The sequence below is a fragment of the Piliocolobus tephrosceles genome, chromosome X, assembly GCF_002776525.5.
Source record: "Piliocolobus tephrosceles isolate RC106 chromosome X, ASM277652v3, whole genome shotgun sequence".
Lineage (NCBI taxonomy): Eukaryota > Metazoa > Chordata > Mammalia > Primates > Cercopithecidae > Piliocolobus > Piliocolobus tephrosceles.
In genome coordinates this window covers 12,273,080-12,296,443 of record NC_045455.1, presented here as the reverse complement: position 1 = coordinate 12,296,443, position 23,364 = coordinate 12,273,080, and the positions used below count along the sequence as shown (strand labels likewise).

At 39.5% G+C, this 23,364-nt stretch overlaps 1 protein-coding gene across 5 annotated transcripts in view; it reads right to left on the bottom strand.

Moving 5' to 3' along the window:
* The window catches only part of NALCN (sodium leak channel, non-selective), a 345,832-nt gene extending 323,122 nt beyond the window's left edge, over nt 1–22,710 (bottom strand). For 3 of the 5 annotated variants that reach the window (XM_023218071.3, XM_023218072.3, XM_023218074.3), the window contains exons 1-3: nt 22,516–22,710; nt 5,386–5,532; nt 1,616–1,798 (exon numbers count right to left, since the gene is read on the bottom strand). In XM_023218071.3, the coding sequence (XP_023073839.1) occupies nt 1,616–1,798; nt 5,386–5,493 (291 nt within the window). In that variant the 5' untranslated portion in view covers nt 5,494–5,532; nt 22,516–22,710. The remainder of the gene's footprint in view (nt 1–1,615; nt 1,799–5,385; nt 5,533–22,515) is intronic. The other 2 variants (XM_023218073.3, XM_023218075.3) reach the window with 1 other exon arrangement.
* Nucleotides 22,711–23,364: the final 654 nt, after the last annotated feature.

The window sequence follows — 23,364 nt, the reverse complement described above, 5'->3', positions numbered from 1 at the left end:
GACTTAAGAAACATAAGTGGGAGGGTGAGACAGGAGGATCACCTGAGGTCAGGAGTTCGAGACCAACATGGGGAAGCCCGATCTCTACTGAAAATAGAAAATTAGCCAGGTATGGTGGCTCATGCCTGTCATCCCAGCTACTCGGGAGGCTGAGGCAGGAGAATCGCTTGAACGCAGGAGGCAGAGGTTGCAGTGAGCCGAGATCGTGCCATTGCACTCCAGCCTGGGCAACAAGAGCGAAACTCCGTCTCAAAAACAAAAACAAATCAATCAAATATAATATGTAAACCATGTCTGAGTCTTGATTTGAAGAAACCAACTATTAAAAAAAAATTTGTGATAATTCAGGAAATATGAACACGGATTGTGTATTAGCCTACACTACGGAATTATTGCTAATTCTTGTTACAAATATTTTCTCATATATAAAATATTGCTATATATGATAATGGTATGATGGTTATATAAAAAAAGAAAATGTTATCAGTCATCAATACAAAAGGAATGATTTCTGAAATGACTTGGTTTCTCAGATTTGCTTTAAAATGAAACAGAATTGGCTTAATATTGATAATTGTTGATGTTTAGTTACAGGGATTCACATTATAACTGTAACATACTTTGGGGTAAATTTTTTAAAGTCCACAATAAAAAGTTAAACATGAACCTGGTAATGCATTGTCTGTGATCTGTCTTTCAAGGATGGCACACATGAATTATGTGTAAAAGGGAAGCAATGAAATTGACTGATCATTACATTGTCTCAGTAGATTTTCAAAATCCTTGTACAAAATAAAACACTTTCCCACCAAAATTAGCTAACTTGAGATGCTGATACAACAGTGAGTGAAAGAACTAGGATCTGAGTCGTCTGTCATTTGTCAAACCGTAAGATCCGCACTGCTATTACTGTTTCCCCAAATAGTGCAATTTTAAATACTCTAGGGACAGCATCATCTACATATGTTTAACCTATGTAAAGATCAGTGCTACAAAAGGAAAAGACATCCAGTGACAGAAATTTTCTTTTTTTCTTTTCCTTTGTTTTCTGATTAAAAATTTTTATATTTATTTTGTTTCCAATTGGTACTAATTTCACATGACACATTATTTTTCTTTTGGTCCCAGAAATTTTTGCCATCTCATGTTCTTTTTTTTTTTTTATCCTTTCATATCGTCAACACACATCAAGTAAATGACATCCTGCTACAATATTATCATGCTCTAACTCTACCATGTGACTCTGATGCTGCACTCCATAAGTCAACAAAAAATAAGGTGCTTCTCTGGGCCAGCCCCTCTGCTGGGTTACGGGCTCAGCCCTAGGTGGCGTGAATAACCCTACTCGGGACTTCACACAGCTATTAGTCAAACCATCTTGTTCCTTCCCAGATATTCCAAGACTTTGTGTCTTATAAAATTTATTGAACTTTTAAAATAGTCTCATGCCACAATTTCTCCCAATCTCTGGAGTTATGCCTTTTTAAAAAGGTCTTCCATATGTATAAGATAAAATGATGTTTTGTTTTACTGAAATGAACATGCAAATATCATAAACGGATTAAGATTTTCGATGCATTTAGGTTCTTAGTTTAAATGACATGGGAATGCTTACCTTGACAATGCCCCGGATGTGCATTTTTGCTATCATCTCTGCTGTGTAGAGAAACATCAATAATGTATCCAAAGTGAAGGTCACATACTGAAGTGGAGGATAGTGCTCGAAGGTCATTGGCGTATTCATACAAACAGAAATGACGCTGATGATGGCACAGATGCGCAGCAAAGAGTGAACCCACTGCAATGATGGTCCAGAGTTATTACATGGCGCCATAACTGAAATCTCAACCTTGTATTACGAACCACACTAAGTGGAAAACATAATGCTGAAGTTAAAATAGTTCACTAATACGGAGTTGAAGAAGAAGAAAACTAACATCTCAGTGCATATAATGTGCTAAAATATTTTCACGTTTTTATATCATTTAATTCTCAAGCCACCTATTTCCCACATAAACACATTAAGATAGAAAGGTGGAGGCATTTCTGTGGTCATGCATTACAAAGACTCAAAGCCTAGATGGAACCTGATCAGGCTCCCCAAAACATCTGATAACCTCCTGGCATCGGACTACAATATAGGAAGATTCTGGTTCAATTAAAATATGTGTTTGTAATTTAGTCACATAGGAACTTGATGTGCCATTTTTTTTTTCATTTTTGTACTATAAGTACCTAGAATTAGGGGTCATACTATATTTACTGTAACTTCCCTAACATCTCGCACTAGGGCCTATCACAGTAGATCAGAAATGCTTTTTAAATGAATTGATACATAACACATCCCATATTTAGAATTTCCTTTCTATTTGTATCTTGCGTATAATGTCTTTGTATAAAAATACAAAGAAACTTTTTAAAAATCTGGTCTCATCCCACATTTAAAAAAATAATGAATAGATTTTTCTCTTTATTTTGGAGAACATATTTTATACAAATTTAGACCATACATCTTTCAAAATTCCATAAAATAACTTTCTGTGCAACACTAGAGGCATGTCTGCCATCTGAATATTTTCTTTAACCCCAAAATAAGAAGAAAGAATTAAAGATAAGTATGTTTGTGTTTACACGAATATATGTACAGGACATACAATCACTCATACTCAATATTTTATTACAAAAACTAGTATCTAGGGTTAAAAAAAATACTTAACTGCATCTCCATGCTAAGCCCACACAATCAATGTCACCAGTTCATCAATTAGTACACAATTCTTAAACGTAATCCAAATATGGTTTTATTGACTATCTTGGACCTATACAAAATCATGATAATTCTTTGATATTATACTCTCTGAAAAAAATTTAGGTTTGTGGTAGACGGATTCTGCAGCTATGTATACTAGCAAACACTCAAGATGAAAAATAGAAAAGACTGTCAGAACTTTCAGGAGACTCAGACACTTGCAGCTGATGAGTGGGTTATAATATTTATCTGACAGTTATAATATTTACATGAAGATATTATGCTGCTAATCCCATAACACACAAGCCACTGATGATTCAATTTACTTTAAGGGTTATATGTGTCTTTCATGCAATTTGGAAGCACTTCAATAAACATCGGTGTGTGAATTTGGCCCCATCTGGACTTTTAACGTAAAGAATCTAATTACACAAAAGAGCTTCCAAATATAGGTTCTTCAACAACAAACCAGTTTTTAGTTTAAAGACAGGATTTTAATGAAGCATTAATAATTTCAGCAAGTGCCTCCAAGGCTACATCTTTGATACTACCTTCTTCATAACTTCGCAGAAAGTTCTGTAATAAGGTGGACACTAAGAAAGAGTTAGGGGTGCTTCATTCTCTATTCCATTCAATTCTCTAAGCGTGAACAAAGGCCTACTATGTGTCAGAATGCTGGGTGCGGGCAACAAAACATGGAAGCAACACACTTCCGACTCCTATTTTGCAGTCCAAGAAGTAAAACATCTTTGAATATATTATATATATGTAAAATGTGTGTATATACCCATACCATGTTATATGTATGTATATAATACGTTATGTGTATATACACATACATGTAAATACATGTAGTCTGGAGGGCAGGTTAGAGACAGACAGACTGGGAAGGAAAACAAAGATTCCATGCAAATCCTGCATGTATCATGGTTAGGGGAAAGACAAGCACTGCAAGAGGCAAAAACATGTTATATAACATTATAAAACATGTTCTAGATAAGACATAATATACATATATTATGTATATTGTCTCATGTATATATGCATATAACACATGCACATATTACACATACATGTTATAAGGATGTATACATGTATGTATAGCTTACATGCATATAGCACATACGCATATATAACAGGTATATATGTTACACACATGACATTTATATGTATAGGTAATATGCATGGTGTTAACACATATATGTGTATATGTAATGTGTATATATGTGATATCTATATAACCTGTTATATGCTTATATGTATGTGCACATAACATGTATATATACATAAGACAATAGATCCATAAATACATGTTATATATACATGATCTACAATGTATATAATGTAAATATACACATGATGTATATAAAATATACAGTTATTTATAGATAACATTCTATTTATATACAAATATAAAACAGGCTAAGTGCAAAGAGAAGAGAGGCTCATTCTGTCTGTGGTGGAAATAAGCCTTTCAGGGAAGGATGCCAGGGGTGACATCTCAGCCAGTCCTAATGGATGAGGAGGATTTGACTCATCAGAGGAGCTGGGAAAGGGTCACTGGGGCCAGGCAGCAGTACGAGCAAAGGAAAGCAATGTGAACAAGCCAGAGAGCCTAGAGGAGTAGGAGGCTGCTGATGGGGCTTGAGTGGATGTTGTGCTGACATGGGAAAGGAGCAGTTACTGGACAGGTTAGGTCCTGAATGTAAAGAAGCAGGAATGTCATACTAACAGATTTTAATCTGTAATGAAGGTAATAGACAGTTTCCATGATTATAAAGCAGAAGGGTGATGTGAATAAAAATAGAAATAGATAAAGAAATGTGAGCAGGCTGGGGAAGTAATCTGGAGGGCAGATTAGAGGAAGACAGATTGGGAAGGACAGCAAAGAGTCCAAGCAGATCCTGTGTGTATCATGGTTAGGGGAAAGACAAGCACTGCAAGAGGCAACAGGTCATTTCCTTTTGTTACTTCAGCATCAACCATGTGGTGAGTAAGAAGTTGATCCTGCTTGGTTTTGCAGAGCTGAGTTTTCAACACTCATGGACATGCATGCCTGTCAGACTTAGCTCTGGTTGCTATGCTTTCTGGCATACAGTGGTGCCTAGTCTAGCAGTTCTTCCTCTCAAATCCTCATCAACTTAATTAGGCGGCAAAGGTGACAAATTCTTCAGAGATACTATCCATTATCTCATTGACCTTTTACTCAAAACTTGCAAATCAGAAGGAGACCTTTAATTCCAAACATGTGCTTATTGTCTCATGGATTCGGGCATGTTGACAACAAGTAGAGGAAGTTCGTTAAGAACAGGTTGCTCATCATGGACCCCAGATTTGGATCAGCCTGCGAAGTGGTATCATCACTACACCGCGTGACTCTGAGGACAGGGTGCACAGTGTGGGGAGGGGAGGGGAGGGGAGGGGATTGGATCACCCGGTGCATCTTCCCATGTGAGTAACTCATAGCGGCATCTCACTATTTCATTGGATTGTTCTCTACTTCCAGACTCTGAACCTCATCCATATTCTACTGCAGCTCAGACATTTTGAAGCCAAAGGTACATGACATTTGCATTTGTCAATCAAATTTCTCTTACATCCACTTATGCTTCTCCATACTCAAAGAAGAAACTTACTGGTTTGTTAATCCAGAGGATGTCAGCGTTATCCGACAGAGACTCATCAGGACCAAAGTCAGTGACTGGCTGGGCTTCCACCCTGGAACTCTGCTTCCTTTTGAGCATGCTGAGGTTAGCTTTGGTGAGCAAGCACAAAACCACAGTCTGGGAAAAGGAAAAGTTGTATTTGTCATCGAAACCATCTTTCCTCTCACCAAAAAGTTGAGTTCCCCACATACATCTACGTATTTGTAAGGCATACATGGGTTCTATTCCATAGTGTATAAAGAACACATGAAAATAGAAACTTAAAAGGATGAGACAAAATTAATACCAATAGAAGCTTGGTTTTTTTCTCCCAGTGCAATAGATTATTTTATGCACTTCATAAGCAGTTTAGAGGCCAGTGATTTAGAATAGATAGAGTAAAATGGTTTGCTTCTTAGGGCAGACATATTATTGGGAAAATCTTTTTAGATATATGCTCTTATACCTAAAGCTGTCTCCACATACAGATGCTCTGTGCTAGAACACTGCTGACTAATACAGACGAAACGCACAGATCCTCCCCATGATTTCCCCAGTGTTAATTTAACATGACGTTCACAGACATCTCTTACTTCCAACAGTAGTCCCAAGCTGATTTCCCAATTTTGTCCTCCCCAGAGGGGAGTGAGGCCAGAAAGAATGGGGGAAGAACCTCCTCTAAATGGAGATTTTTTTAAATGAATGCAGTGAGTATCTAAATTCTTCCAGCTACTCTGAAGTAAATTTTTCATGAAATTACATTGAGGTGGGAGATGAGATGCCTGCTTCCTGCTTAAATTTCCACAATTCTGAAACATCTACATCCTGTGACAGACATCACCTCCCTGTGGCCACTGCTATCGCCTTCCACAACTCAGCAGTCACTTGAAGGGGGGCTATTGTATGTCAGTCCTCAGGACTCAAATAGCAAGTAAGTGCAATACAATGTGAGAAGAATTGTTATAAAGGCAGGTGGTGCCTGAAGATCCCTGAGTGGACTGTGAGATTCCCATTTGATTAGCACCTGGATTGAGTCTTAAAGGTGAGGAACTAATGGCTATGGATATATACGATGTTTGGGATACTTAGCAATTATATTTTATTTGGTCTTTACAACAGCCCTAACCAAAAAATAAAAAATAAAAAAATCTCATCTTCTTATACATGCATGAGAAAAGCCAGTCTCAAGGCAGGTAATAACTTGACCAAGGCCATCCAAGCAAACTTGAAATTAAAAATAAGCTCTGTTTGACTACAACGCGTACGGGGTTTAGAGTTGACCATGCTGAAGCTGAGGACTATTAAGAGAATTTCTCAAGGCAGGTAACAGAGAAAAAGAGCGCTTCAGGCAGTGCACAGCTGTGCCGAGCCAGGAAAACGAAAACGTAGCCCTGCAGTTTTAACATCAGGCGGGTTCGCTGGCTCTCCTATCCGGTGCTCCATGGATCTAGAGAAAGAAACCTAACTAAGGACAATGGGTGCCACTTAGTCCTCACCGGAGTTCAAAAAGAACAAGAACATGTTTGCAGTGTGTGTGTGTGTGTGTGTGTGTGTGTGTCTGTGTGTCTGTGTGTGCAGATGCAGTTTTTACTGGAAAAGAAAATAAAATGCGGAAACTCAAAACAAAGCAGCTCCAAATCTGATTGCCTGTGTTGAGCACCTACCTCCATCACTACGTGCTCCTTTATCTCCCTGGGCAGGTATCTCTGCCTAACTCTCCTGATACGGGTTGGCTGCATCCCCCACCAAATTTCATCTTGAATTATAATCCCCACAATCCCCACGTGTGGAGAGAGGGGTTGAATTATGGCAGCGGTTTCCCCCATGCTGTTCTCATGATAGTGAGTGAGTTCTCACAGGACCTGAGGGGTTTTATAAGTATTTGACAGTTCCTACTTCACACACTCTCTCTCCTGCTGCCTTGTGAAGGTGTCTTCCACATGATTGTAAGTTTTCTGAAGCCTCCCCAGCCATGCAGAATGGAGTCAATTAAACCTCTTTCCTTTATAAGTTACCCAGTCTCAGGCATTTCTTTACAGAAGGGTGAAAACAGACTGATACACCTCCTATTCCCAGAAGATAAAAGCTAACTGGCTTTAAGACATGCTAGGTATTTCCAGGCTGTTACTGCCCTGAATGTTGAGTTTGAATATGGGCTTTGCAGTAGGCTGCACTAATTAATTTACACTATATAATTGGAGTTTGGAACTCTTTGATATCCCATGTAAATACATGTAGAGTATTTAAAGTGTTTCTCTCTCTCTCTCTCTCTCTCTCTCTCTCTCTGATTTACTGGTAGTGGGGAAGGAACTCTGGTGGCCTCAATTTGAGATGCCTCTTCAATGACAGTCTCCTATACATCCAAATACTGAGTGTACATAGAATCTTTTAGAAATCTTTCAAGATGACAGTACAAAGGAGCAAGTAAAAGAGTGGTTTCACCATGTAGTTCAAAGATTATATGAGGAATTTTATAGATCTTTCCACAAGTCCTCTTTCATTGAGCAGTGGAGACAATGGGCATATGAATTCCGTGCACCTTTATTATCAATACGCCATCTAAAGCAAAAATGATTTTTGATTATGGATTTGTTTGTCTAGAAAAATACATGTCCAGAATTTATTGTTTTTTAAAAATTCCCAATTTAGTTTTATCTGACCAACCAAAACAGTGTGATTAAAACTGAATGACATTAGCTGTCACTCACATTTACCTTCACTTTACCTGCTCCCAGGTGCCACTTAAACAGTGCCCAAGAAATGATCTAAGCTCCAAAGATACCTGGCTAATCCACACATACATAAAAACTCACCAAGTAGCTCCTGGATCTCTAGAAATTTCACTGATTTAATACTATTAAATATTATATTCAAGTAGTAAAGTAAATTTAAGTTACAAACACATGAGGAATTCAAAATTAATTTTAGGTGGTTGATTGTAATTTTCATTTACAAACAGAAATATTGTTTTATGCCTTCATTCATGTTGAATCAATATAACTGCATACGACAGACCTATTATTCCTCTGATAAAAACCAGGAGGGATATTTAAGTATCCTAGGTAAGCTTATTATTTTGATAGGAAATTGCTTCTGCGTATCTTAGCCTTATCACTATTATGTTTTTATAAGCCAGTATCTCTGTTTTCTGTTTACCGAAGTGTCCTTCATAAGACAGTACACAAAGTTTGAAAAACCTGGCTTTCAAAAGGTTTCCCACATTTATTAAAAGAAGTTGGTATTTAAATAGTTCACTATCGGGACAGAGGCTGCACAGTCACAATGTGTCCATTAATAAATCTTTTACTCAGAAACAGCTTATAGCAACTCAGGAAACATTCATTCATCTCATGTTCATTGCTGTTTTAAATGGTTAAGACCCAGTTTTTGTATTCTGTGGTAGCAATTTCATTTCTATTGGTATATACTTTCCCTACTTCATTCCAGCCCCCTCTTCATGGTATTAAAATTAAAATATTCCATTTTCTTTAACTGCAATGTCCTTGCAACACTATGGGTCATTTCTTTCCCTTGCAGCTCTCTTGGGTTCTGTATTAAAGTCTTTTGAATCTTCTCCTGTCTTCCAAATTATGGTTCACAGTATGCTGTTCTTGCCTGTCCTCTTTACTTAACCCCGCAAGTGATCACCTGTTGTTACAGTTTCCATTACCTTCTGTGTCCAGCTACCTATTTAGAGAGGTATCGGTGCTGCTTCCGCCACAGATGTAGGAAGGCGGTGCCAACACCATCATGAACAAAGATGCAGCCTGAGAGAGCGACATGAGCCAGGCATCCTTCTGCTTTTCTCCTTCCTCTCATGTCCCAGACCCTACTGCTCCAAACTCTTCAGGTTCCCCACGTGCAGTGGGAAGGCCCAGCAGGTTCTCTTTGCACCCACTCTCAGTAGTGGATTGTTTTCTTGCTCATTCATTCCATATATGTACAATGGCCTTTTTCACCTATCCCCATTTCTAGACTCCTTTCTAGGTAGGCCATGGGCCCTCAGGTCTGGGATGCTTTTCAAAACGTTCCCTATTTTATATAAAAAAAATCAGCTTCCAAACACACTGTAGGTCTCTTTGGTAGCCCAGAAAATCTCAGTGTATCTTCTTGTTTCTCACTCACTCATCTGTTCATTCATTCATTCACACAGCAAATATTATGCATCCACTCTGGTATCAGGCACTGCAGTATGTGCTAGATATACAGCACTGAATATAAAGGCATTCTTGAAGATTACAAACTGCCTACTTTACTTAACCTTATGTTTCCAGGACCCTGCATCCCACTGATTTGTACGTGCACTTCCTTTCACACTCATACCACATGCTACACTCATATTGGCTAAACATACCATTGTTCACCATCCTGCAACCTTTACTCAACTAATTCAAACCCTTTATCCCAGCCATGTCTTTGTTATCCAATACCAATTCCACATCAGTCTTTTCTAATTCCCTAACTTAACTCATGAAGACTTTTTTCTATGTGTGTGATGTATTTGTTATAACTGAAAGACTTAATATTTGGGAATAAGGGTGTGAGAAGAGAAACACACAACTTGTATAAAATCAAAGCATCTATTTCATTCTAAAAAGACCCAAAGAAGACAGAAGTCATTGGCTCATTTTTAATCATTAGTTATTATTAAGGTTATCAATACGTCAATATCAACAAGTACTCTTCTGATAACTGTTGTGCATAAACTGTGGGGTCCTTAGGAGTGCAAGTGAAACTGCTAATCAACTGCCCTATTCAAGACACAGACGACACACACATACACATTGAATGGTGGGTTTTTATCTCATTGCTTAGTATCCCTGGCACACTTGGAGAAGGAAATTAAGAAAAGAAAATGTTCAGTAACATCTCCGGGACTCTTCACCTCAAATTCTGACTTTCACGTCTTTGGGGAAACCAACCATCATTGCTAGCAGAAGTTACTCAGTCATTCATGTTTGCATAATTGTTTTCATTTTTTAACTATCCCGACCATTATGTTAAGTGATGTGGATTTAACATTGAACAAAACATACTATGTGCTTTCCCTCCATGTTCCTCACATGGAAGACAATATGCTATATTTAGAGGCAGAGTGGCTGATTAATTAAAAGAGAGCCTCTACTGTGGTGCACTTTATCTTCAACCTCCATCTAGTGGTATTCTTATTCCTTCAGTACCTTACTGCTAGTTCCATACTATCTTCCTAGGCAAGGAATATTGAACGGTGGATTCCCAACATGTTACTGTGCTATTGGGCATAATGAGATTCATGCAAAAATCCAGGAGAGCTGACTGGTCTTTGCCTAGATCTCAAATACTTAAACCTTAAATTAAGTTAGAAGAAAGTAATTCGATTTTTATTTTCATTAACACAAGTAATACACGTTTGTTGTAGAAAAGTTAGGAAAACTATATAAACAAAATAAGAAACAAAAACGAAAGCCGTCAGGAATTCCATTTCTAGAAACTCAATCAGCTTTGCAAAGGATTTGTTGAGCACATACATTGTGTCTGCCATCGAACAAGGGGCTGCAGACGAAGTAGTAATTAGTTATGGTCTCTTGTGGAATTTTCTTTAGCTAGGGTGCTTACTCTCCAAGAGGATATCAACTGTATCTCTTTTAGGACTGACCTTTCCATATATATTTTTCCATGCATACATTTATTTTTAAATGATTACTTGCACAGGGTTTTGTAACCAGGTTTTTAAAATCTATGTTCTGTTAACATCGTCCTCTGTCAATAAATATGCATGTGCAGAAAATCCTAACTGTAAGTAAACACCACCTTCAAACATCTGCGCCCCTTCCTTGTCCTTCTTGTCCCATAGCTCATTTACATGCATATACGTGCAAGGCCTTACGAGGTGAACCAATATAAGCACAGCTTTCCAGATTAGGTTCCCAGTGTTAAATTTGTGTCGAGAAAGGCATTACCTCATATTTTGAAGATACATGTATTTGATGTTACCAATTTGTTAATGTAGGCATTACAATATTAATTCTTATTTCAAATGTTTTTATTTCTTCCTCTTTTTAGTTCCAATAGCCACAGAACTTAAAACAACAAACCACCAAAATCTGCATTTGAACAAGAGCTTCCTGCCCTTTCCCATAAAATATGCACATTTAAATCTTCAGTTTTACCTCAATACACCGTAATGAAAATTTGACGACAAAAGGGGATGCTTATTCCTGAGGCTGGAACAGCAAGATGTCCTTGTTTCTGTAAAGTTTGCCCATTTTGTTTGCCAAGTTCCTTCTCAGACAGAAGACATGTCCATTCAGAGCAAATGAATATAGCATCATACATTTTATGCTATGGTTTCAATTAGGAAAAAATACCCCATATTTTTGTCTTATTATCTGTTATCCAACATCCATTCACCTGCTTCATGTGTCACCATCCCTGCCCACTCCACCATCCTCCAGCTCCCAGGGCACATTTTAGCCTCAGAGCTACTGATACCTGCACCTCCCACTGCCCAGTTGAATGTCCTCTCTGTGCATCTCAAGTGTCTGAACTTCCCCTGCTTCTCTGAGCCCAGATCATCTGTGTCCTGCATGCTCACGCTCTTCCTCTCCCTCCATGAGGTCACCTCTCATGGCCTCCACAGCTTCTCACATGCACAGGGCACTTTCCAGACCAGAATCCAGCAACTCTGCTGTCTTCCATTTAGGGGCTGCTCAATGACTGCCTTGAGATTTCAATCATCACAACCATTTAAGGGAAAGTGTTAAAAACAGAAGTTGATGTAAAACTGATGTTATCACCTACTCAGAATGCTTTCTCCAAAGGACAATAGCCTCCAGTAGCTCACACACACATGCACACACACATACACCCCATGCAAAAGTGCTTTGGGACACTTGAGAGTTTCCATGGTAAAACAGTGAGCTCATTGGTTGATTTCAACCTAAATTATGTTTACCGTCATACAGAAACAGAGTCCTTCTAACAAAAATGTTGGTTGAGGGATTATTATGTGCCAGGCTATTTAAGAATATCATACAATTTCAGGCCAGGCATGGTGGCTCACACTTGTAATCCTAGCATTTAGGGAAGCTGAGGCGATGGATCGCTCAAGTCCAGGAGTTCAAGATCAGCCTGGGCAACATGGAGAAAACCCATCTCTACAAAAAAATACAAAATTTAGCTGGGAGTAGTGGCATGAACCTGTAGTATCAGCTACTCCGGAGTCTGAGGTGGGAGGGTCACTTGAGCCCGGGAAGTAGAGGCTGCAGTGAGCCAAGATCATACTACTGCACCTCAGCCTGGGCGACAGAGTGAGACCCTGTCTCAAAAAGAAAAAATAAAAAAGAATATGCATTGTATCATTCAATTTTCACAAGAACCATTTTACAGACGAGGAAACTTAAGCACAGAGACAAGGCGGGACAATGTGCCTTACAGAACTATTGAATCAAAAATTAAGGATATTATAGAATGGAAAGGAAATAAGAAAATGACTTTTTCAATATATTTAAATCATATAGCCTGGTGATTACAAACTCTTGGCATCAATTATTTTTTTGTGCAAATAGTACAGACATTTCTCATCTCCTGAAATTGAATCCATTTTTATTATCTGACTCACTTTATGACTTTTCTCACCACACACTTATAAAAATGTCAATTTTTTTCTGGCAGAAAATCATCAAACCTCTAATTAAATCTATCTAAATGACCCTTTCAGGTTTCTGAAAGTATTATCCATTTATCATTCCTTTTTCCTTGAGGATGACTCATAGAAATATTCTATTATACCTTCATTATTTTTTCCTCTAAATTTGGTAAAGAATGAGAAAAAGGTATTTACTAACTCCCATTTGATAATCTCACCCCATGTAGTGAAGAGACAGATTTCTCCACTTCCTAAAGTGACAGATTTCTTCACTTCCTAGAGTTAGCTTTAGTCTCATAATTTCTTGACTGACTATGCTAAGAATGTGAAAACTAAAAATTAGATTCCACCTATGATACAGGCTAAAAAATATGTATGTATCTTTTTTTTACAGAGATTGTGTGAGAGCAATTAAAAAGTATGTATTGAGAAAGTCTTTCTGTCATACCCAAAATCCAAAGCCCAGAACACACATGTTCTGATGCTCTTTTGTAGTGTTCTCCGTCCTTTTAGCAAGGAAACTGCCGACAAAATAGAAATTCTCTATCAGAAGTTTATCAAGAGGTGACTGTTTATTTGATAAAAAGATCATACTCTAGAAGTTTCCAATCATAATGTGTTGGAGTATCCTGAAAGGTGGTAAACTCCTCTCTGGATACTCTCAGAGGAAATGACTACACATTTTAGAGTTTGCAGAAAAGATTTCTCCTCTGTCTGGGACTTTGCAATAGATGATATCCAAAGTGACTTCCAATGATAAAAGTGATTAATTTTGACACTGCTCAGATTTTTATGCATTTGATCATTTCTCAGGGTAGAATGAAGGTCCATAAACTTCTGTGCATAACTATAGAAGCAAGCTTAGACATTAGGTACTCATTTTTTTTTTTTTTACTTGAAACATGAGAACAAATATTATTGAAAGCTTACTCTGTGCCAGGCACTATTCTAAGCATTTAACACTTCTCTGAAGTAGTTTTTAGTATTATTCCCACTATATAGATTAAAAATTGGAGGCAAACATGCCCAGACCCACAAGAATTGGAAGCAAGTTTAGAATCCAAGTAGTCTATTTGTTGGGAGAACAGAGGTAGGGGGAGGGAGGGAGAGAAATGGTGAAGCATTTGACTTTCACTTTTTAACCTTTAGAACTTTTGTACATCTCACAACATGAACTTCTGTACATGTTCACAAAGATGATGTGTTTTATTTCTAATTTCTTTATAACAAGTAAAACACTAACAAATGTTTTCAGTTTAAACAAGTTACACCTAACATTTGCTGAGGGTTTATTATGTGTGAGGCTAATTGTTACCTATTTCTCACCATGCCCCAAAGAGGCAAGTGTCTCTCTCTGTTATTCTGATTTTGCAGGTGAAACTGAGGTTTGGAGAAGATAAGTGTCTTGCCTGAGGTCACACGGCTAGGCTGTGATAAACCACAGGGAGCCAGGTCTTTCTGATTTCCACCCCAGGAATACTTTGCTCTCCATGTCTTCTTTCAGTCTGACCCTTCCAAGGCTGTGTGAATAGAACAGTCTTCTTTCCCAGAGAACAGAGACAGGAGTCTCCAAGTCCCCGCCTATTCCATGTCTAAGTAATAAAACCAAATTAGAGTATGCCTGCCACTAGACTTGCAATGCCAGTCCTTCCAGGCCCTCTCGAGCAAGCCTCTCCTCCGGGTATCCTCAGCTTGTGAACTTCAATGATCTGGATGCATCTTTCCGTGTAATCTGGCCTCTGCTCAGAGGAAAGGCAGCAGCTCTATATTTTCTCTCTTAAACTTAGCCTGGAGTCCTGCGTCTCCCCCAGCAACACAGCAGGGAACACGTTAGCAGGAAAACTAAGATAGCATCAAAAATCTGACCCCCTGAGCATCACAGCAGCAACGTGTGTCTCCACAACAGAACAGCGGCCCCCTCCCCTGCCCCTGCAGGTAGAGGATTGCTGTGGTTGATTTTCTATCTAATTTTGTACAAAAGTCAAGGCCCTGATTTGGCTGCCTGGTTTTCTCTCTTCTTCCTTCTCTTTTTCTTTCTGCCTCTCTCTTTCTCTCTCTTTCCTCCAAATGCCACCTGCCACTTTTCTTTTGGGGTACTCATTCATCTATGTTTTGGCCCTCACTAAATCCTAATGTAGCTCTGCAAAAAACAGAATTCTACATGCATGGTCCAGTCCCAGCCAACTTCAAGGGCTACCCGAGGTGGTGACCACACAGGGGAAGGCAAATGTTTCAAAGAACCATCTCCAAAAACAGACTCTTCTGTTTTCCTTTTGTCAAGGTACTGATTAGAAATAGAAAATGGTTCCCTACTTTTTATGAGTCTATTTCCTAAATTCCAAAGTAAAGCAGCAGGCTATTTTTCTCTGGTTATTTCTAGAAATACTCCAAAACTGTCATTACTTCTCCAAGGATTCTGTTTTGTTTTATTTTTTTTTATCGTGAAAATTGAATTTTCTTTGGCCTTTAAAAGCGATTGGGTTTGCTAAAGGGATTCAATACACACCACAATGCCCCAAAGCCCTTTTGCCATTGCACCCTACATGCCCAAACTAAAACTGTCAAGCAGTATGAGAGGGAACTGGGTTGTATTTTTGTCACCTACATCATGGTAATTTTTATTTTTGTTTCATTGTAGTAGGAGCATTTAACACGAGAAATGTTTTAACAGATATTTAAATTCACAATAAAATGTTAACTACAGGCACAATGTCATAACACAGATCACTAGAGCTCATTTATCTCACATAACTGAAACCTTCCACCCAGTAATTAACAACTCCCGTTTCCCCTCCTCCCAGCCCCGGCCACCACTCCTACTCTGTGCTAAGGATATATCCTTCTCTATATTAATTATCCAGTGTTGGATATTTTCTTTTGATGAGCTGCTGCTATCATTTATATATTATGAAAAACCAGAAAGGAAGAAGGTGGATGGTTTAAAACAGTGGCTTTCAAAACTTGCTACTATGTTTAAATATAACAGAAAATCAAAGGGAGATTATGTTTTTGTGGTTGTTTCATTTTGCAATATGAATCCACAAAATTTGCTCAAAAGGGGATGGTTTAAAATAGTAATTCCTAAAGACTGCTTAACATATGAATTATCAAGGGAGGTTCAGAAACATTCTCAACACGGTAAACTGAATGGTTCTGTCTTCCTCAAGTCATATGCTGAAGCTCTTAACTCTTATGTATTTGGAGGTGGGGCCTTTGGGAGGTCATAAGGCCATGAGGGTGGAGCCCCCTGAATGGGATTAGTGAATCTATCAGAAGAGCAGAGGCAGCTGAATCGTCTGTGCACCATGAAGACAGCCCTCACAGGAAGCAGCCAGCACCTCGATCTTGGACTTCTTAGTCTCCAGACTGTAAGAAACCAATGTCTGGAGTTTAAGCCACCTAGTCTGTGCTATTTGTTACAGCAGCCCAAGCTAACTAAGACACTCAAGCTGACGCCTCCTTCACCTCAGACATACTAAATCAGAATCTTTAAGGGTGGAAAATAGGACATTGTATTTTTTTAAAAACATCTTCAGGTGATCCCTGCACACCTCTCCCATCACTGTTTCCAAACTAATGAGGCATCACTAGCCTAGATGCTCAGAAGAGAACACTTAGAAAGTTCACATTGCATAGTCAGGGCTCTTTGTGTGGAAAAGAATAAGAGAGTCTAATTATAAGCAACACAGGCAAAATATAAGTCTGTGACAAAAATTTTGATTTATAATTGTATGTATATACAGTATATTCTATTCTTATTTTCCTCCGAGATCTTCAGAATTTACTTTCAAAATAACTAACTTGCATTGTATACAGGAATTAAATTTTTGCTTTATAAAAGGATAACTAAGATATTTGGGTTTTTGTTGGGGTTTCTGTTATGATTTTCTAGTCTAGACTATACCTTTAAATTGCTATTCAATGCCTTCAAAGAAAGGAAGCAAAATATATTGCTTGTGGAACTAATCTCATGTGAATTTCAAAATAATAATAAAACAGCTAGAAAAGAAAATGAAGCAAAGGATTTACCCTGCAGATACTATTAACTGAAAGATAAAGCAGTAACAATTTCTTTTAACTAGACATAATAGAATACAATAGCACAATCACCCAAGCTTGATGATCGGAAATTACTTTTAACCTTGGACTCCCTTTTGTTCTCTTCCTTCCGTCACCAAGACGTGGTAGCATTAGTTTTGTGGACATATCTTTACCATTTACCTCTTCATTTCCATTACTGCAATCTGATTCCAGTTCTTCAGTCTGGGAATTTTATACCCAATTTCTCCAGTGCCTTTCTTCACTAACCTCCTTGTCATTGTTCCAATTTCTTGGCATTCTAATTTACCTTAAATATACCTATAGATTAACATTTCTCCCAGATTGGAATGCTATAGCTCTGTTTTTGCTATTAGATTTAGTGTTTATATACGTCATAGTGAATTCATTCATGTTTTCATTTTTAAAACTTTATTTATTTATTTATTTATTTTTGTACTTCTTAAGATGAAATGCTGACTCTCAACACCATTTTAGGTCACAAAATCCTTTAAAAAGATACTGAGTCTATGGGCATTTCCCCCCCTCCCTTTCCCCTAAAATAAGCATCAGACTTTTTTTTTTTTGAGACGAAGTCTCGCCTTGTCGCCCAGGCCGGAGTGTAGTGGCGCGATCTTGGCTCACTGTAACCTCTGCCTCCTGGGTTCAAATGATTCTCCTGCTTCAGCCCCCCTTCCCAAGTAGCTGAGATTACAGGTGCTCACCATCACGCCTAGCTAATTTTTTTGTATTTTTAGTAGGGACGGGGTTTCACCATGTTGGCCAGGATGGTCTCGAACTTCTGACCTCACGATCCGCCCGTCTCAGCCTCCCAAAGTGCTGGGATTACAGGCGTGAGCCACTGTGCCCGGCTAGCATTATGTTTTTGACTGTGCATACTATAATGCTCTGATCATTGGTAAACATGGGAAGCTTGTAGTTAAAACTGTATTAAAGATAGCAACTTTTATGACTTTAAGGACTTTTTTCTCATTTAATCAAACAATTTTTTGAACTGTTTTCTGATATTTACACACTTCTACTTCATCTATTTTTAGTGATATCGCTTGCCTAGTATATATTTCTTCACCTATTTATCTTTCATTTTTGACTCATTTACAACATAAGAGAATTGTCTACTGATATTTTTCAGGACTACACATTTTCAGGACATTATTTTATGTTTGCTGATAATTTTAGAGAGGAATTATAACATTAATCTAAATTTTCTCTTTGTGGATAAGTAATTTCTGAAGCATTTGATCACAATGCTGGTGAAATATTTTTCTTTTTATTGGCTTTCAAATCCAAAGTGTTTATCAGGCTATATATAGATGTTGGCTAAGTTTTATTAATTGTTTTGGTACATGATAACCTATTTTCATCCAAAGATTGGGACTGTTTTTAATCTAAAAGAAAAAAAGAATCTTATCTCACTTTAAAACATGGCTGTGTTCCATGCGCTGTGATCCTCTCTGTCAGGAAAAACATTTATTGATGTGTCTCTGTTGGCTGTCTTCCATCTATATCATTCTCTCTCCAAACAACATCCTGTTTTCATCTCTTTTCCTTGCATAATTGGAAATAACTCTCACTCTTGATCTCTCATAAATGATTCTCTTGGCCTCAGTGTTGTGGTCTATCCTACTTCTAATTCTTCCACTCCTGCTGCGGAGGCCCACCCCCGCCCCCACCCTGGACCTGCGGGGTCAGTCCCCGTCTTTAGAACATAACTCTGGTATGGCTGCCCTTGCCCTGGGACCTCATGGAGAAACTGCTTCAGGAGTCAAGCAATTCTGTTTTACCAAAAGCCAGCTTCCAACTTTCAACTTCACTCCTTCATACTAAGGGGCTCTTCCGGGGCCTCTCTTCCTTATTTTTTGTACACTACTCTTAGAAAGGAAATTGTGAACTGAACTTCAGTTTTTCCCATCAGTCCTGTTCCATCTATACTGAATCTACCAGAAAATTCTGCAGCCTAGGAAAGAAAGATCCTCTTCTTCCTTTACCTGTGGGGGTACAGATTTCTCATTATATAAGCCCTTTTGATCATTTACTTGAAGTCCGAGTAGGAAAGCAAAAAGCAGAATTAGACTCCTGAACACAACAGCCAATTTTCTAAAGGGACTTGCATTGACTTTTTTTTTTTTTTTTTTTCCAGCTTTGAACTTTTATAGTATTCCTATTTTGGCTTTACTCTAAGAGGTATATTTTAGCATCTGGTTTTCAGGTGATTTTTCTAGAAGTCAAGTTTTTATATAGCACAAAAGTCAAACATCCAAATTATTATGTTACCTTCTTTTATTTCTGTAAAAGAGGGAACAGGACCCACCAACACTTTTTGTAAAATGGCAGATTTACCTCAAAAGTAGATTAAGCAATTTATTCAAAATTATAATCTGAATTCTTTAGGAAATCAATGTAAAGACAAACATATATCTCTATAATAATTCAGATACTTTTTTCAAATATATAATTACCGGAAATTTATCACAAATAAATTATAATCTGAATTCTTCAGGAAACCAATTTGAAGATATGGATAGATCGATAGATGATAGATATGGACATATTTGGATACTTATACTGAGAAACATAAAATAGAAATAAATCTCTACATTTTAACTATCTATCAGGACATTGTTTATAATGATGAAAAACTGGAAACAGCAAATGTCTAATGGTAGAGGTATGGTTATATATATGAAGCTGTATTTACTGGTATGGTGTTATATAGCTATTTACAATTTTTAAGTAAAAAAATTATATAGACATATTTTAAATGTTATAATACATTTTCAATGGAAAAAACAGTATAAAAGTTGTACAATGCCATGACTACAACTACCTAAAGTCAAGCCCTTAAAAATACTACAGAAAACACACAGATATTGTGGTCATTTGTCTTTGGTTATTAAAACTAGGTGTTTACTCTTTTTTTCTCTATCATTCTATCATCTCTATCAACTTTGGTTACTTTAAAATTCAAAAAATCAATTTAAAAAATTTAAGCATTTGCATAGAGTTTGAAGGTATAAAAATTTGTGCCGTTCCTTGAGACAGGTGAGAATTGTATAGCATGATTGAAGCTCTAAAATGTTGATAACATTTTGGGGCAGGGACATTCTTTTATTATTTTTAAACAGAGTCTCACCCAAGTAACTGGGGCTACAGGTGTACACTACCACACCTGGTGAATTTTTATTTTATTTTTTTAGAGATGGGGTTTCACCATGTTGCCCAGGCTGGCCTGGAACTCTTGGGTTCAAGCAATTGGACTGTCTCAGCCTCCCAAAATGCTAGGATAATAGGCATGAGCCATCGTGCGTGGCCTTGGGGACCATTCTTAATATCTTTATGCTCAATATCATAGTTTCCATGCCAAAACTAGAAAATAAGACATCTCACTGTATATCCACCTGCTTACATACTTGTCTCTCCTGAATGATTCTTAGGCTCTGAGTTTATCTCTTTTACTCACTCACAACCCAGCTTCTGGCCCAGTGCTTAGTTTATCTTAGGATATAGAAGTGTAGATGTGAATTTTCATTCACAAACTTGAAATCCACATGTGACTCTGACCTGGGATAAATTTACACAGCTATGGAAATTCTGAAATCATCTGAACATTATTGATAAATGATAAAACAAATGTGTATATTTGTGCACACACATACATGCAGACACAAAGCATGCAGGAATGATAAACAAAAAAAAAATCAACTGGAACCCATTTCAAAGAAATGCCATACCTAAGAAGAAGAAAATGCTACTCAAATCTTCAGTTCACTAAATTGCAAGTAAATGACACTATTTTGAGTACACTTTTTTTAAAAGTACATCTTTTTCTCCTTTGAATATCTTGCAAGTCCTATCCAAAGTTATAAGTGTATTACCACTATTTCGTGAGACGTGCTTTCTCCTCGAGTTTTGTAAAGATTTTGGCATAGTCCTTATCAGTGACAGCACATTTATTCTGCAAACAGATTACGTCTTTTATGAACACAGAAGAGGATCTAACTGAACCTTTTCACTTTTTAAGTTTTTCTCCGAAGCCGGATTTTGTCTTCACACAGTCTGATTTTAGCAATGGCTAGGTCAAAGTATACTACAGAAGAATGCAAAATCAACTCTAGAAAGGCACACAGAATGAAAACCAACAGTTAGGGAGTGAATGTTTCTTGTTGCAGATGATTGGGAAGCCATGATTTTTATCTAGAACTGTGGAAACCTTATCTTTGAATTTAAAAAGCCAATCCAGCTATGCATCTGCCTCAGGGGTAACTACCATAGTGAAACTGCTCCTCTCCCAGGCCATAGCAAATCACAGTTGTAGCTATGAACATATGAATCATACATACATACATACATACAGACACACACAATTTCAAAATCGCCACCTGTTAATTTTTGATCCTCTATTAGAGGTGTTACCCACCACCTACTAACACAAAGGTCACTGGTCCTCAACCCACATTTCACCACCAGGGAAGTAGGGCCTAGCTGATGACCACACGAACACCAGATTAAGAGTAAAACCTTCTGAGGCCTGAAAGTGACTGTGTATTCACACATCCTTAATAATACAGTCTCTGAAAAATTGTACCTGAAACTGAAAGATTTATCCTAAGGTATTTCAAGCACTAAGCGTCTGAGTTCAGCGTTCTCACACCATCCTGAGAGAGGAACATTAGGTCAGCAAAATGACCCCTGATCTGGGTTCTGGGCCCCCCGAGGGATCCCAGACAGGCCATCCTTGCTGGTCTCTTAAAGATTCAGTGACAAAATGGTGTTGTTTGACAGGACACTGCTTTGCGTTCGGTGTGGCCACCCTAATGACGGCTGCTTAACAAGGCCAATGAATACCATAAGGGACATTTAGCAAGGAGCAATCCACAGGAGTATGGGGATGGGGTAAGGCCGCGGAGTCCCCGCGGAGACCTGCTGGAGCCGGGCTGCCCTCCCCCCTCGCCCCTGCCGCGCGTTGGCCCAGAGGTTTACCCAGGCAGCGGACCCGGTGCGGAGGGGGCAGGTGCAGCACTGTCGTGATGCCCAGTGGCCTTGTCCTCAGCCACCTGCCCCCCAACACCTGCTAGATGCCCAGGCGGGGCAGGCCCGAGGTCTCGCCGGCCCTGGGCTTCCCAAGCCAGCCCAGGCGCATCCCGCGGCAGGCGCCCCCGACACCCACGAGCAGGAAAGGGAGGGCGCATCGCGGCTTCCGTGCCCCGGCCAGGCCAGCGAGGACCCCAGCGCCCCGCTCTCGAGTGGAGGCTCCCCTCCCCAACCCTCCCCCGCACGGGGCCCCCAGCCCGCAGCCCCTCTCGCAGCCACAGCGCCCCTGCGCCGTCCTGGCCCGGCCGGGCCGAGGAACCAACGGGCGCGCATCCAGGGCCTCGGGCGCAGGGCACGGAGCCGGCCGCGCCGCCGCCTCTCGGGCACCGGCGGCGGTGACCAACCTGTAACCCCAGCGCTCAGAGCTGTCATGGTGCCCGCGGGCGGCGGCGGCGGCGGCGACAGTGGGCGACAGGCAGGATCCGTGCCAGGCGGGGCGCCCACGGCGTGCGGGGACGCGGGCCCCTCACCTACAGCGGCTCCGCTCCGGCAGCGCGCTCGGCCCGGCTGGGGCCGCGGCTCGCGCTCGCGGTGTCACTGAGCGCTGCCGCCGCCGGCGGGCTGGGGGAGGGGTGGGAGCCGGAGTTTTCGGGCCTTTAAAAAAATTATTATTTTATTTAAAATTTTAAAGTTAGCTTTCCTGCGGGGGCTGCAGTGATGCCGAAGGGCGGGCACCGCAGAGGAGGCTGCGCCTCAGTTGGTGGCGAGCGCCAGGGTCGGTCCTGGCAGTTCCTTCTTGCCGGCTGCCACCCGCAGTCAGTCTCACAGCAACAGCTGGGCTCTCATCTGCGAACTGCTCTCAGGGGTCTTTCGTACTCAACAGCACGGCGGCGGTGTGCACAGGAGTTCTCCGGGCACACGCGGGTACACTCAAGTCCACTGCCAGGAGGCCTGGAGCCCAGCGTGCGAGCGTGAGGTCTGACTGTGCACAGTACCCAGGATGAGAACTAGTTCCACTCCTGAGTATGAAAGGGTGAAACCACTCACCTCAAGTTCCACCCCGGGGTTATTAAATAATGAATGCATCAGTCACACTTATAGTTTTCTAAATAGGTTGACATTTGCCTTTAAAATTAAAATATGTTGTCGTGTGGATGAGACAAAGTCTATTCAGAAATTAACAGTCCCCCACCCCACTCTGTAAGTATACCTGGACAGCAGACTGCATCTGAGGCTTCCGAGGGCTCCCAGCA